This window comes from Pongo pygmaeus, chromosome 4, assembly GCF_028885625.2.
Source record: "Pongo pygmaeus isolate AG05252 chromosome 4, NHGRI_mPonPyg2-v2.0_pri, whole genome shotgun sequence".
NCBI classification, from domain to species: domain Eukaryota; kingdom Metazoa; phylum Chordata; class Mammalia; order Primates; family Hominidae; genus Pongo; species Pongo pygmaeus.
In genome coordinates this window covers 84,820,335-84,836,106 of record NC_072377.2, presented here as the reverse complement: position 1 = coordinate 84,836,106, position 15,772 = coordinate 84,820,335, and the positions used below count along the sequence as shown (strand labels likewise).

At 40.6% G+C, this 15,772-nt stretch overlaps 1 protein-coding gene across 4 annotated transcripts in view; it reads right to left on the bottom strand.

Moving 5' to 3' along the window:
* The window catches only part of RASGRF2 (Ras protein specific guanine nucleotide releasing factor 2), a 280,941-nt gene that overhangs the window by 109,080 nt on the left and 156,089 nt on the right, over positions 1 to 15,772 (bottom strand). For all 4 annotated transcript variants that reach the window (XM_054489810.2, XM_054489812.2, XM_054489811.2 and 1 more), the window contains exons 13-15: positions 13,424 to 13,506; positions 8,143 to 8,391; positions 7,085 to 7,467 (exon numbers count right to left, since the gene is read on the bottom strand). In XM_054489810.2, the coding sequence (XP_054345785.1) occupies positions 7,085 to 7,467; positions 8,143 to 8,391; positions 13,424 to 13,506 (715 nt within the window). The remainder of the gene's footprint in view (positions 1 to 7,084; positions 7,468 to 8,142; positions 8,392 to 13,423; positions 13,507 to 15,772) is intronic.

Sequence of the window (15,772 nt, the reverse complement as noted above, 5' to 3'; positions counted from 1 at the left end):
CTTTCCTAAAACTATTCATGACCAGTATTGCCCATACACCAATATAAAAAAACAAAAACAAAAACAAAAAACCCTACAACTGAGTCTGTAATTTGTTTCACTTATTCAGAAAAATGCCAAAGAGCTACCTCAACCCAAGCCTTAATTCTAAACTTTCTACCCAGAATGTTTCCTTCATAAGGATCCACAGGATAAATTGTTCAGTCTCAAGAACCAGCAAGCATGTGCCTGCACAACCAATCTGTTCCTAGCCTTCAATATGAATCACAATAATTGATTATATTCCTGTCTTTACTCTGCCAGCAGAGGAGCTTGAAACCAAAGTCAGGGGACTCTAGGAACTGCAGAAGACCACACAGTATTCATTTGTTTAGTAACCATACACTTGGCCACACACAACTTATTCCTTTTCTCCCATTGTCTGATTTCCTTACCTACTTTATTTTATTTTTGTCTTTTTTTGTTTTTTGTATTTTTGAGACAGGGTCTTACTCTGTGACCCAGGCTGGAATCCAGTGGTATGATCAGAGCTCACTGCATCCTTGACCTCTTAGGCTCAAGTGATCCTCCCGCTTCAGCCTCCTGAGTAACTGGGACCACAGGTGCACACAGCCACATCTGGCTATTTTTTTTATTTTTAGTAGAGACAAGGTCTCACTATGTTGCCCAGGCTGGTCTCGAATTCCTAGGCTCCAGCGATCCTTCCACTTCGGCCTCCCAAAGTGCTGGCATTACAGGCATGAACCACCATGTCCAGCTACCTATTTCATTTTAATGTAGTTGTACCCTGTATCTCTCTGAATGACCACCTTAAATATTTGTAAGTATAAGATGGGAAATAAATGCATTAAAAAGAAATTAGAGGACAGCTATAGAAAGGGAAAAGAAATAAAGATGCAAAGAAGTGGCTTAATGGAAGGATTAAGGGAGGGGTCAGGGTAAAATGAGAGCTAAGGGGGATGCATTAGGCAGTGAATGTGACTAAGAAGCCCGGGGAGCAGAGGAGCTGACAGCTCTGGAGTAAAGGTTGGCTCTACAGGCTTCACCAAGTGCCATGGGCCCCTCCTAGATATAATCTTGGACTTTCTCCATTACCCAGAGTGGAAAGAGCTCAGCATTTAACTATGACCTGGAACTCTAAAATGATATTTCTAACCTATGAACCATCTGGATAAATTAACTGATAAAAATATAACACTAAATCACTTGTTTTGGGGAAATCCAGTGAGAAGCAGAGGCATGAAGCCTTCAACTTAATTCTCTAATATGAGAAAGAGCCTAATATTTCGGCCATACTGTTATTCACAGGTTCCCTCCATCTGCTGGTCCCAGGCCATGAATGATCAGTGCTGCCACATGACAAAGCTCTCCAGCAGACACTGGCTGTGTCCACATGATCCCACTCTGTCCAATATCTGTACTGACAGATCTTCAAAAGCTGTGTCAGTGTCCTTCCCTAAGAGCTTGATCCAGCTCTTTCTCATTTATCTTGGTCTCCCCATGCTATGATTTGATATGTCCCCTAAAGTTCATATGTTGGAAACTAAAACTCCAATGCAACAGTGTTGAGAGGTGAGACCTCTAAGAGGTGATTACATCATGAGTACTCTGCACTCGTGAATGAATGAATGCCTTTATCTTGGGAATAGAATGAGTTTGGCCTACTTCACTCTCTTTCCCACCCATGTGATACTTTCCACTATATTATAATGCAGCAAGAAGGCCCTCACAAGACGCCAGCCTCTAGAACTGTGAGAGATACATTTCTGTTCATTATAAATCACCTAGTCTCAGGTAGCACAAAACAAAGACAGAAAATTAGTACTGAGAAGTGAGGTTGCTGCTATAACGAATACCTGAAAATGTGGAATTGGCTTTGGAACTGGGTAATGGACAGATGCTGGAAGAATTTGAAGGAATGGGCTAGAGAAAGCCTGTATTGCCATGAATGGAGCGTTAAGGATGAAGCTATTAATAGTCGGCGCTCAGAAGAAGAGAAGAGCTTTCAAGAGTCTGAATCTCCTTGGAGATTACTTAGGTGGTCATGACAGAATGTTGGTAGAAATATGAATAGTAAAGGCAATTCTGGTGAGGTCTCAGATGGAAATGGGAAACAAGGTGTTGAAAACTGGCATAAAAGCCATCTTTGTTACAAAGTAGCAAAGAACTTGAGTGAATTGTGTTTATGCCCAAGGGCTTTATGGAAGGCAGAACGTCAGAGTAGTGAACTAGGATACCTGGTGGAAGAAATTTATAAGCAAAATATTAAGAAGCTGCATGGCTGCTTTTAAATATACACAAGAGGAAAGAAATGGTTAAAAGGCAGAATTTATAATTAAAAAGGAAACAGAGCAGAAAGACTTGGAAAATTTGCAGCTCAGCCATTTAAAGAGTGAAAAGGCATTTTTGGGAGTGCAAACCAAGGCTGTGGCCAAGTGACCATTTGCTGAAAAATTAGTACTAAAGATAGTATGGCTAAAAGAGAGCCAGGTGTTATTCATTAAGACAATGGGAGAAAGACTCCAAAGTATTTCAGAGATCTTTCAGACAAGATAGGACCTTGAGGGCCAGGTTGACAGAGAGGAGTCTAAGGGACCACAGCATTTGCTGCCCAGGGCTGCTCCCCACATTCCTGTGCAGTGCTCCTCGGCCACACTAGCTGTGGCCCAGGCAAACCCAGGTGCAGCTTGGGCCACCGCACCAGAGGGTGCACATGGAAAGCACTGGTGGCATCCATGTGGTGCTAATTCTGCAGGTGCACAGAATACACAAGCTGTGAAGGCACAGCTTCCTTCACCTAGATCTCAAAGGATGCTGCAGACAGCCTAGGGTCCCAGGCAGAGACCTGTTGCAGGGATGGAGACACTGAAGAGAGTCCTCACTGGGGCAATGCCTAGCGGAGCCACGAGAGTGAGGCCATTGCAGAAATCCTAGAACTGCCAGCATGCAACATCAGCCTGAGAGAGCTGCAGACAAGACGCTCTAATCTATGAGAGCTGAAACGTGGGCTGAGCCCAGAAAAGCCATGGGAGTGGGCCTGCCTGAGGCTTTGGGCACCCAATCCCACCCCAGTGTACTCAGGAGGCAGCACATGGAGTGAAAGATTATTCTGGAGTCTTAAGAGTTAATGTCTGCCCCGTTGGGTTTTGGACTTACTTGAGGCATGTTATTCCTTTCTTTTTGCCTATTTTTCCCTTTCACAATGGGAATATCTATCCTATTCCTGTCCCACCACCATATTACAGCTGGAAGGGAATTTGCCTCAGGATGAATCATGTCTTGAGTCTCACCCATATCTGATTCAGGTAAGTCTCTGGACTTTGGAGTTATCAGTTGATGCCAAAACAAGTCAAGACTTTGGGGGCTATTGGGATGGAATGAATATATTTTGCATGTGAGAAGGACATAAATTTTGGGGAAAAGGGACAGAATGTTATGGTTTGAATGTTTCCCCCAAAGTTCCCATGTTAAAAACTTAATTCCCAATGCAACAGTGTTGAGAGGTGGAACCTCTAAGAGATGATTATATCATGAGGCCTCTACACACATAAATGAATTAATGCCATTATTGCAGTAGTGGGTTCCTTATAAAAGCCTAAGTTTGGCCCCCTCTCCTCTCTTTCATGTCTATGTGTTGCCTTCCACCATGTTATGACAGAGCAAGAAGGGCCTCACAAGATGTCAGCGCCTTGATCTTGAACTTCCCAACCTCCAGAATTGTGAGAAATAAATTTCTATTCATGTACAATTATCTAGTTTCAGATATCCTGCTATAACAGCCCAAAACAAAGTAAGATAACCCAAGTCTAACTTTTTTCCAGCTTATTGTTCCAGGGAAAAAAAACTATTGATTTCTACTTTGTCCTAGACAGTAGCTCAAGCAGCTTTCATGATAAGGTATTGGATCATCACCTTGAAGACTAAAACTAGGGAAGTTGGTGATCGAAGTGGAACATTCCCTGCACACCAAGTTAAAGTGGAACACTTAATCATGCTGATATCAAATAGATATTTGCACACCATATTCATTGCACCATTATTCAAATAGCCAAGAGGTGGAAGCAATCAAAATATCTATTGTTGGATAAATGCATAAAGAAAATGTAGTATCTGCATACTGCATTTTCCTATTATTCCACCTATTAAAAAAGGAAATTCTATCACATGCTATCATATGGTTGAAACTTGAGGACATTACACTAAGTGAACTAAGCCATTCAAAAAAGGACAAATATTGAATGATTCCACATATATGAAGTACTTAAACTTAAAGTAGTCAAATTTGTAGAGACAGAAAGTAGAAAGCTGGTTGCCAGGGGCCAGGGGGAGAAGAAAATGGGGTATTATTCAATGATTATAGAGTTTCGGTTTTGCACGATGAAAAAATTATAGAGATCTGTCGTTCAACAATACTACTGAGCTATCCACTTAAAGATGGTTAAGATGGTAAGAAGAAGAAGGAGAAGAAAGATTCTCTAGGAGAGTTGTTGTTTTGAAGTTTACTCAGTGCTAGAAAGCCCTAAGAGGACTACTAACAAGGTCTGCTCTATGGGGCTGCCCATGCTGTCAAAACAGGACAAAGCCTGTCCCTTCAGAAGCAGTGATGCTTGTGATGCTTGCAGAAATGGCATTCACTGGCTGGGTATGGTGGCTCACGCCTGTAATCCCAGCACTTTGGGAGGCTGAGGCGGGTGGAACACCTGGGGTCAGAAGTTCAAGACCAGCCTGGCCAACATGGTGAAAGCCCGTCTCTACTAAAAATACAAAAATTAGCAAGGCATGATGGTGCGTGCCTGTAATCCCAGCTACTTGGGAGGCTGAGGCAGGAGAATAGCTTGAATCTGGGAGGCAGAGGTTGCAGTGGGCCAAGATTGTGCCACTGCACTCCAGCCTGGGAGACAGAGTGAGACTCCATCTCAAAAAAAAAAAAAAAAAAAAAAAAAAAAAAAAGAAATGGCATTCACCACTAGTGATTACCACCACATCTTTACTTATATATTCTCTTTGCCCAGAAGTTCTCCCGTCTCCTCTTTCCAACCCACATATGTTTTGGCTCATGTCAAAGACACTTCTTAATTCTGCTCAACCAGATGTGATCTCCCTGCTCTTCAGCTTCCAGAGCACTCTATCTACACCACTTATACCACTTGTCCATATAGTTATGTTGTGTCTCTATTATCCACATAACTAGAGTATGACAGTGAAGGTGCTATTTACCATTGTGGACTCTAGCACACACAGTATCCTGCACAGAGAAGAGGCTCACTCAATGATTCGTGAACAGACTTTACTGTATCCTCATCCCAGCCCCAGGAGCAATCAAACCACAGCCTCCAAGCCACTGGTGTTGGAAACTGAAATGTTTGTTCCTAAAGCTTTCCTCAACAAAAAAAAAAAAAAAAAAAAAGAGAGAGAGAGAGAGAGAGAACCCCGAATTATCTCCAGATTTCTCCTCTCCTATCTACCTCAGTGCAATAAAGAAGGTGAAAAAACTTGCCATGATCTGAAAGCTCCTGTACTTCCCATACCTCCATGCCCCATTCCAGTCATTCCCTCCACAGGGTTTCCCAAGCACTGGCGCTGGGTGCAACCCTGAATGCACTTGTCAGCTTGTGCGCTGCCTCGTTATTCCTGATAAGAATCCATCATAATTTTGCTTAAGCTTGTTGTTCTAATGACTTTTTAATTATCTTCTCCCTTTCCTCCTCCTTAGTTGCTAACTTGTCAATTTAAAGACTTTAAAAGAGTGCAACTTTTGATGATGACAACCACTCCAGTTAGAATTCCATTAACTACTTCACTCAGGAAGCTTATTTAAATGATCCGAGCTAGAAGCACATAGAAGCTTCAAGCAGGTAGAAAGGCAAGCATCTGTGCATCCATCTGGGCAATCTACCTTGAAATTGGGACACTTTGTCTGATTTATTGCCCAATTTTTATTATATTATCAATAAGTCAGTTCTTATACAGTTTTTTAAAAGCTGTTTGTAATTTCACTGTGAATCATTTTTATTTTCATTACAGAAACATTGGACTTTAAAAGCAACAAGAATCACCTCTTCCAACCCTACACTGTACCAAGCTGAGAAAGCTAAAGTGATGGGAGAGAGGACCCTCGATCAGTTCACTGTATATTTTATTTCATTCATTCATTTAACAAAAATTTACTACTTGTCAGGCACTGGCCAAGACACTGAGGGTAGTACGGAGGTGAGTAAGACAGACTGCTGATCTCATGGAGCTTACATGGCAAAAGTGGCCAAGCAGAGGAAAGAACAAGAGCAAGGACCCTGGGGCAGGAAAGACCAAAATGTTTCTGACACAAAAAGGAAATCAATGTGACAGTAGCCTAGTGGATGAGGGAGCGTGGCAGGAGCAGGGGCTGGAGAGGGAGACAGGATCCGTGTCTCACAGACCTGAAGGCCCTGGCAGGGAGAATGTACTTTATTCTAAGTGTGACAGGAAGTCAGTAGAGAATTGAAGCCAGAAACCCTATGGTCTAATCAACATTTAAAAAAAAAACTATTTTGGCTACGTCACGAGCAATTAACACTGTCTCCAATCTGATTTCTCTCCTATACCTCTGCTATAACATGGAGCACTGTCCTCAAAACTAAACTAAAGAAGCCCTTGTGGTACTTCCAGCCTAGCTCATCCTCAGCAGGGAAAGGCCGGAGGTACACAGGGAGGAGGAGAAAGCTCTGCAGCCTGAGCTCACGGGTGAGGGTACCCACAACCTCCCGGTGTGCAAAGCACCATGCTAGGCTCTTTAGCCAACCAGTCTTCACCAAATTCCAAGAACTCTCTAGTAATACCATTCAGATATGCTATTCTCCCATAGACAACTGACCACAATAAGCCTTTTATTACGGGGCATAAGGACAACTAATCTTGCTTTCTGTTCCAGAAGGGCCAGAAGAATCTACAGGAATTTTCTCTTCTAACTAACCATTGAGCTCATTCTACTTTCTATGCAGAAGTATTATAGTTGTAAAGAAAGGGAACCAGGGTTCCAAAAGGAAGGGTGAGGAGGCAGGCAGCCAGCAAATGTGGGGTGTAATTATGCAAATGTGCTAGATAATACCTTTTTGAATACTTCGTTTTAGCTTGTTACACAGATCCACACGTGGGTTATCGACATTCTCTTCTACCGATCCCGGGCTTTGCTCTGGAGAAGAGAGGCCTCTGCTGAGATCCAGTGGTATTTGACCGGTGTGTGGTGGTGGAGATGCAGCGGGGCTCTGGGTGGTGGTGGTGGGACTGCTGGAAGTTGTCAGGTCCAATGCTCCTATCTTTGAGTTCAAGGGAGAAGTCAAAGACAGCTTTCTGGCCCTCACTGGGGAAGATGTTCTGGACACAGCCAGTGGTGGCGGGGAAGAGAATTTGCGACACAGACGTGGGGATTTGCCATCCACCAAATGTTCACCTCTGTTGTTCTGGCTGGTAGCAAAAAACAATTCCAATGACCTAAAAATGAGAGCAAAAGTGGCTAAGAGATTGTAGCCAAGTGAAATGAATTCCCAGATGTCATTCAAGAACATGTTCCCTTCATTTATAGGCCACAATCTCATTGCACTTCTATTGCTGGACTTCCCTTAATCTAAATGCTACATGTATACCCTCCACCTGCCAAAGAAGCACAGATACTTATTAGGCATCGTCTAATCCCTTGCTACTAAACTGTGGTCCAAACACCAGCATTGAGATCTCTGGGGAGCTTGTTAGACATTCAGAACTCAGGCTCCACACCAGGCCTGCTGAATCAGAGCCAGCAATTTAACAAGACACCCTCCCCACACCACACGCAAGCTGATTCTTATGCATATTAAAGTTTTAAAATCATAATTGTCAAAAAAATAAGAAAGAAAGAAAAAAGAAAAGCCGAAAGCAATGGAGTTCATTTACAAATAATCACAGAACAAGCAAAGGCCAATTGGAAATTTCAGGTTTTCAACTTCGTGCCTGGGGAACTCTGTGTGACCTTTACATATGGCCTTCTGCTGGAGGGGCATGGTACGTTCAGAGGCAAGCTGGTACACCCTAGCAGCTGCTTTGCAGAGCTGGCCTGCTCATCTGCATGGTGACTCTGGAATGAAGAAGGCCATACGCTAATGACAGGCAAATCTCTAGCAATAGGTGTACCTGACGGGGATGGAGGTGAAAGGCCTCTTGTATATGTCGGAGAGTTTCCCCAGCACCACAGCAGCAGTAGTGAAAATACGATAGGTGTGCAGAAAGGTGTTGAGGAAATCAATACTAAGAAACCGCAAGTCTGTCAGTCGTTCCAAGAGGCGCTCCACGCTGGCGTAACGGATCTGGGGCACTTTGCAGGAGTTGAGTGTTTTACTGAAGCAAATGTCAGTGTCGTCTTTATGAAGACGGGCATCAGACCTACGTGCAAAGGCAGGAACATGATGGTAAAACCAGGAGGAGGCTTCCCCCTTGGCCACTGAATATTTCAGCATTTGTAATCACACACTCAGGAGTGGGCTTCTCACTGCATTTAATAGGAGAGAGATAATTGCACAGTTGTCCCTCAGTATTCTTGGGGGATTGGTGCCTTGATCCCCCACCACATTAAAATCCACAGATGCTCAAGTCCCTGATATGAAATGGTATAGTATTTCCACATAACCTATGCACATCCTCCTGTATACTTTAAATCATCTCTAGATTACAATACTTAAAACAATGTGAATATTACGTAAAACATTATCCTGTATTTTAAAAATGTGTATTATTTTTTATTGTTGTATATCTATTTTTCGTTTTTCTTTCTTCCAAATATTTTGGATCTGTGGTTGACTAGCAGGTAGAGGGCTGATTGTGTATGTCTATATGACATATAGACATATAGGCACAGGCAGGGCTATGGAAATATCAAGTTTTTGGAAAGCCAGAATTAATAATGGATGAGGTAAATAATAATTTGTCTCACTCTGTGGATTCCTTCTCTCTAATTCAGTCATGTTTTATTAGGAAGATGAAGCCAAAAGCCCTCTTTAGGAGCAGGGGAAAGCATTGTTTATGCCCTTAAAGCAAAATATCAAAAGTGTGCGTAAAAAGTAGTGGGTGACACCTCCCAAACAGGGGGACACAGATATCACTGCTACATCCGCAGTTATTTCTTTTTCCTGACTTCTAATTTTGTACATTTGTGCTTTCCTCACCCCTCCCCCCTTTTTTTTTGTCGGATTAAACTGACGGATATAGGGTTACGTATTTTGCTCTCTAGAATTAGCTCTTTTTATTTACCCCTTCTACTGTTTTTTATATTGTATTAATGTCTGTTCTTATTTCCTTCCTACCCTTTCCTACAGTTTAGTCTTTCATTCTTTTTCTAAATTCTTGATTTGAGTGCTTAATTCATTTATTTCATTCTTCCTGGCTTATTAATGCCTTTTAAGGATATCTATCTTCTGAATACTATGTAATCCATAAGTTGCAAGTGTGACATGTTATGTTTTTACTATGTTTTCAAAATTCTGTGGTATTAAAAATGTCTTCACTTAAAAAAAAGTAATGGGTGAAAGATATTCCCCTGAATAGCACCTACCACTGCCACCCTGCAATCCACTGCTTTTGTCATTCTGTAAAACCTCCCATCTGGCTGCCCCTAACCCCTCGCCTTCAGACCATTGCACTGGCAGCCTCTCCAAGTGGACAACGAGGACCGCCAGTAGCTTTCACTTCCCCTTCTGAGATCCCTTGTTCACCTTCACTGCAGCATTTCAGGACCGGCGATCAATAAAGTCCTCAATTTCACCACTTGATTAAAGGATATGCTACAGGGTCAGTGACGTTCAGTGAGCCAATTGCTTGCTAAGAATCTATTGGCTGAAAATCAGTTGTGAATGCCCCTAATTAGCCCTTTCAGTGCTTTGAGGGATTTGAAATTATATATTTATTTTCTTTCGGATAAAAAGGAATCAACTTTCTTAGCTTGCTCTTAGAAACGTCCCAGCCCAAAGTATGCTCAGTGCAGATGGAAGTACTTCATCTGCAGGCCTGAAAGAGCATTTTCAATGAGCAGCTTCACCCTGCCAAGGAGCTGACTGGGGTGGCCCATTAGCTTGAGTTACATTACTGATCCTGAAATGCCCAAGTGCATCTTTTGAGATTCTTGAAAATAACAAGGCTCTTTCTTCCACTCACTATGTGTCCCTCAACCAACTTTATTTTTCTGGTTCTTAATTTGCTCATTCGTAAAAAGATCTGAGAAAATTTTATGAATCCATCAGCCTGTCCAGAAGATGGCTGAGCTAGATAATCACTTGTTATCCCATCATTTTCCACCAAAAAATCTCTATTTTCTAAGAAAGTTGAGATCAAGTATTATTAAAAGAAAGTCATAGTCTACATACCCTATAAAGGGATATTTTCACCTAATAAGCGTCACGATTTTCACATTCTATTCGTAGTTTTGAGCTTTGCATCTTTTGACTATAATTAGCTTATTTGAAACACTAGGACAAAAAATGTGTTGAAGCCAGCATGAAATTAAAATGAAACTGACTAATTACACTACTTGCCTTCAAAATCATGATTACATTTTCATTTTAAGTAAAGAAATTAAATATTATGAAATTATTTAGCTTTCTTTTATTACACTGAGTAGAATCTTACTTTATTTCCTAAGAGACTCTCAAGAAAAATACAATACATTACTGAAGTCTTCTAGGATAACAGCAACTCCTTTTTGGTAAACAGTTAAAAAGCAATCTTGAGAGATCAAACCCAAATCATCTATTATAATTGGTAAGTTTTAAAAGGAAGTGAGTGCTTACAAAGTGATGCCCTGTCAGTAACAAGACACAGTTACAATAGGATAATTTTTTTTCTTTTAACTCTGAGAAACACTGGGATTTTTCTTCATAGTTTATAGATAGGGAAATAGATACATAGGGAGGAATACAAACTTCAGGGTAGAATAGAGCCATCAGAAGGAACAGAGATTGCAAAAATCTCTTTCCTCTGATTGAGGATAATCAGGCTCAATAAGGCTGGGAAAAAATAGTAGTATATACATAAAACTTCACTCTGCCTTGGGAATAAATCTAGTGTATTATAGATATGTTGGATTTAATAGAAAATCTTTACAGTCCAAGATACAGGTTTCTGTCCTAACAGGAGAACAATTCCAATTCACTAAGTGTCACCTCCGTGCACCCAAAGGCAGAAGAGTCCTGGTCTGTATGTAAGTGGTCACACAAATGAGATTGGATGTGGACACTGGTAAACTGCCATGGTGGGGGACAAAAGATACATTTGGGTGCCAGCAACAACTGATCAGGCACAAAACTGGAGTCTTCGTTAGTATTAATTTTTTTTTTTAAATGGAGTCTTGCACTGTTGTCCAGGCTGGAGTGCAATGGCGTGATCTCGGCTCACTGCAACCTCTGCCTCTTGGGTTCATGCGATTTTCCTGCCTCAGCCTTCCAAGTAGCTGGGATTACAGGCACCGGCCACCACACCTGGCTAATTTTTTTGTATTTTTTAGTAGAGACGGGGTTTCACTATGTTGGCCGGGCTGGTCTCGAACTCCTGACTTCGTGATCTGCCTGCCTTGGCCTCCCAAAGTGTTGGGATTACAGGTGTGAGCCACCGCGCCTGGCCAGTATTAATTTTTGATGTCAACAAAATTTATGTGTAGTGGGCATACAGCTGCCCTAGGGTTTAGTGGCTTAGAACTTGTCTATACTTTTTCACTTACACATTCTAATTCCAAAGCAGGTGGACTTTCATGGTTGTATAACCTCCAAGAAAGTGCTTTCGCCATATATCCTTTTGGAAAATATTAAAATTAAAATTCTATGATAGAAAATTAATAAGAAAACTCTAACCCAAGGATGTGAATTCAAAAATTAAGTCACAGTTTGGACTTTTTGACTTAATATACTATATTCTTTATCTTAACATCATAACATTCTAACTAACCTGGTTTCAAATATTATACTAAATTTAAAACCTAGAAAATTGAATGCAAAATGAATTTGACCTAGAATTTAAAATGGCCCTACTCAAAATATTTTTAAATTTGACTGGTAATGTAAAACACTATCATCCTTTTATCATTTATATTTTTCTGTAGCATGGATGGCACCAGTATTATGTACTCTGCCTTCATGTGATATAATAATTAATAAGTTTTAAAACTTGTACGATTGGGATAATGGTAACTGTAGTTAATATCTGCCAGAATAGGAAAGTCTTCCTTCTAAAGTTAACGTTATTTATTGCCTCAGCATAAACAGTTCAGACTTCAAAATATCTACATAAAAAGGCATAAAAGACAAACTTTTTTTTAGTTTTAAGTAACTTATTTTATAAACATAGAATTGCTTTTAAAAATATATTTTACTCTTAGAATTTGGAATGCAAATAACCAAGAAAATGAGAGTAATGAAAAATGTGGTTAGCTTCAAAATACTCCCAAGACAATTTCTGATTTTGAAAACAAAAAAGTATATGGAGACAAAAGCATGAATACAGACAGCTCTAGCACACAGTTACTCATAACTTTTCATTTTAAACTAGAGCTTCCCTAGTGGAAAATTATAAGATTTACTTTGTTAAAAACAGCTAGAGCAGGACGGCAGCCCTAGGCAAATAGATTCTGGGGCAAAGCATAAATAGGAAGTGGGTAGACAGCAAAGCCACTTGATTCAAGTTATCTAAATGTAAACATATTAGAATGGCCAAATCTGGGTAATATTCATACCCAATGGGAGCATTCATGCCCAGTGGGGCAGCCACACCTTGGCCCACCCTCTGGCCTTGGCACATTTGGGTGTCACTATTTTAATGATGATGATGATTACTATTATTATTATTTGAGACGGAGTTTTGCTCCTGTTGCCCAGGCTGGAGTGCAGTGTTGCAGTCTCGGCTCGCTGCAAGCTCTGCCTCCTGGGTTCAAGTGATTCTCCTGCCTCAGCCTCCTGAGTGGCTGGGATTACAGGCGCCCGCCACCATGCCCGGCTAATTTTTTGTATTTTTAGTAGAGACACGGTTTCACCATGTTGGCCAGGATGGCCAGGCTGTTTGCAAACTCCTGAACTCAGGTAATCCACCTGCCTCAGGCTCCGAAGTGCTGGGATTACAGGCATGAGCCACCGCACCTGGCCCATTATTTTAATTTTTATATGGAACTTCAACATCTTAGGATTTTGTCCTGAGTGAAGACATATGTAACAGTATAAAAAACAATTTTTCTATGCTATGAGTTAATAAACTGTAAATGTGAAAAATCATTTTGATCGTCTTATTTATAATGGAATCATATGAATCACTGCATTCCTGTCAAGAAACATATTCTCAATAAGAAGCAGAATTCTATTGACACAGTATTTTATTCAAGATTTTACATGTTCTGCCAATTTAATCATGATTAAAATGTAAAGGAAAGGATTCTCACACTTACTTAATCATATGTGGCACAGTGACTTTGGAATTCTCTTCAAACACTATAGTCATTAAACCATTACATCGTATATTGTCCACACACTGTGAAATAAAAAGTTGACAATTACAACCCACATGAAAGCCAAGGCAGATCATATATTCTCACAATTGTTTATAGCTAAAAGAATCCATTCAATTTCTCTCTCCCTGTCTCTTACACACACACACACACACACACACACACACACACACACACGGAGTAGGTAAATATTATACACTGATGAACAGATTCAGTATTCAGATACCAAAAGTGTACCAACTAAACGCCTGACAAATACCTGAGGACAGATACAACAGCTGTACTTTCCCTGAATGTATTTCCCAAGAATTCTGACCACAGTGTCACTTTGTCACAATTCTTTGGCAGCTCCAACACTATTTGAGAGGCAGTTGGGACCTGACCATGATTGCTCTTGCTATATTTATTTTCTGCAACCAGGGGGTGATATGGAGTAGTCAGATTAGACATAGTGGCTTCCTAGGATGGAATTCATCTTCTATCTCACTAGTAAGCTCTGCCTCTGCTTCTCAGGTATTCTTTGCCAATAAATTCCCACATTTTACTAGTACCTCTGGCAGCCCCTATTGATACTAATGCTGTTTGGTGAAGGGACAGTGTGTAATTTCTCCTGTCTCTGGCATGCTTAAAGCCTTGTATCATCTTTTTCTCCTTTCCAAGAGAAGAGTTCAGGAAGCTCTGCTAATTTTCTCTGCCCTCATTATTTAATCTATGCCTTATCAATTTAAATTTTCTCTCTGCAATTATTTTGGGTTAGAGAAGAATTTATTTTGAATTATACATATTCCCTTTGAACAAAACAGGAAAATGAGAAAATATATAATCAATTTTTAAAATAAAAAATTGCTTCTTGTCACTATGATACTATACAGTGCTTTGTGGCTATAGTTAAATAGTGCAGTGAAGCTGATTGCAACGTGACCTCACATAGGTCCTGAACTCAGGGTCTACCCTAAACACCAATGTTCTAATAAAAGAGTGAATAAGCAGATAAGAAACTTTAGATCACTGGAATTCTGACTATTCGGTCTACTTAGTATTTCAGCCATTTTCATACTTGTTTTTCCTTAAAACTTTGTTTTCCTCACATCTTATGCCATTATTTCAACTACAAAGCATAAAGGATGCCACTTGTGGGAAGAAAGTAGAATATTTTTAAGTTCCCCTTCAATATATTTCCTTAAGCTACAGCATCTGGAAGTAATTTGGAGTTATATTTTCATATAAATAATTATGATCATCTACCTATAAATTTGGCCATTTTTGCTTATATGTGAATTTATGCTCCACCTTATCCCACAAGTGGATTATAAAAACACATATAATAAGACAAAGTCAAGATAAGTAAGAAAATCAGAGATGATTTAGATAAAGGATGGCAAACAATAAGACGAAGCCTGAAATGAAGCCACCACACATACTTTATGTTGAGAGCGCTTGCCAGAAGTGGATCTCAAAATTAGCAGGGCTATGGAGTAGTCAACTCAAAGAGGGACTCAGTGTTAGCTACGAAATTCACAGTTTAATAGAAGGTCAATTAATCCTGGTCTAGGACCAGACAGGACGATTATCTCATGGGTTCTCATCAAGAGGAATATTGAATAATGTAGTGAACAATGTCCTCAACAATATCTTGTTATTATTATTATTTTTTAGAGGCACTGTCATTCTGTTGCCTAGGCTGGAATGCAGTGACACAATCATAGCTCACTGTAACCTCAAACTCCTAGGATCAAGTGATCCTCCTGCCTCAGCCTCCTGAGTAGCTGGGACTACAGGAGTGTGCTACCACACTGAGATTTTTTTTTTTTTGTAGAGACAGGTTCGTGCTATGTTACCCAGGCTGGCCTTGAACTCCTGGGCTCAAGCGATCCTCCCATCTTCGCCTCCAAAATGCTGGGATTACAGGTGCTAGCCACTGCACCTGGCCAACAATATATTTAAATAACTACAAGTTTTGGCAAACTGTTTTGTATAAACAGTTGAAAGCACAATTCCAAACACACAACCCTGTAGTGGACCCCAAAGAATGTGACCCAGAGGCCCATCCTTCCTCTGCTGGTCTGGTTGCAAGCACAGGTTTCACACTCTCTAGAAAAAAGCATGGGCTGCTCTTCTTCACACTGAAGAAATGCTACTTCTCTTATCCTAGTTTGTGTAAGTCTTGAGCATCAGGAAGTTGGAAATAGTGTTTTCCCACAAATCCTGAAACTGCTGCATCCTGTGTGTCCAGTTATGTAGAGTCAGTGTTTGAACCATCGAGCCAAGCTGCCAGTAAGTGGGATATCC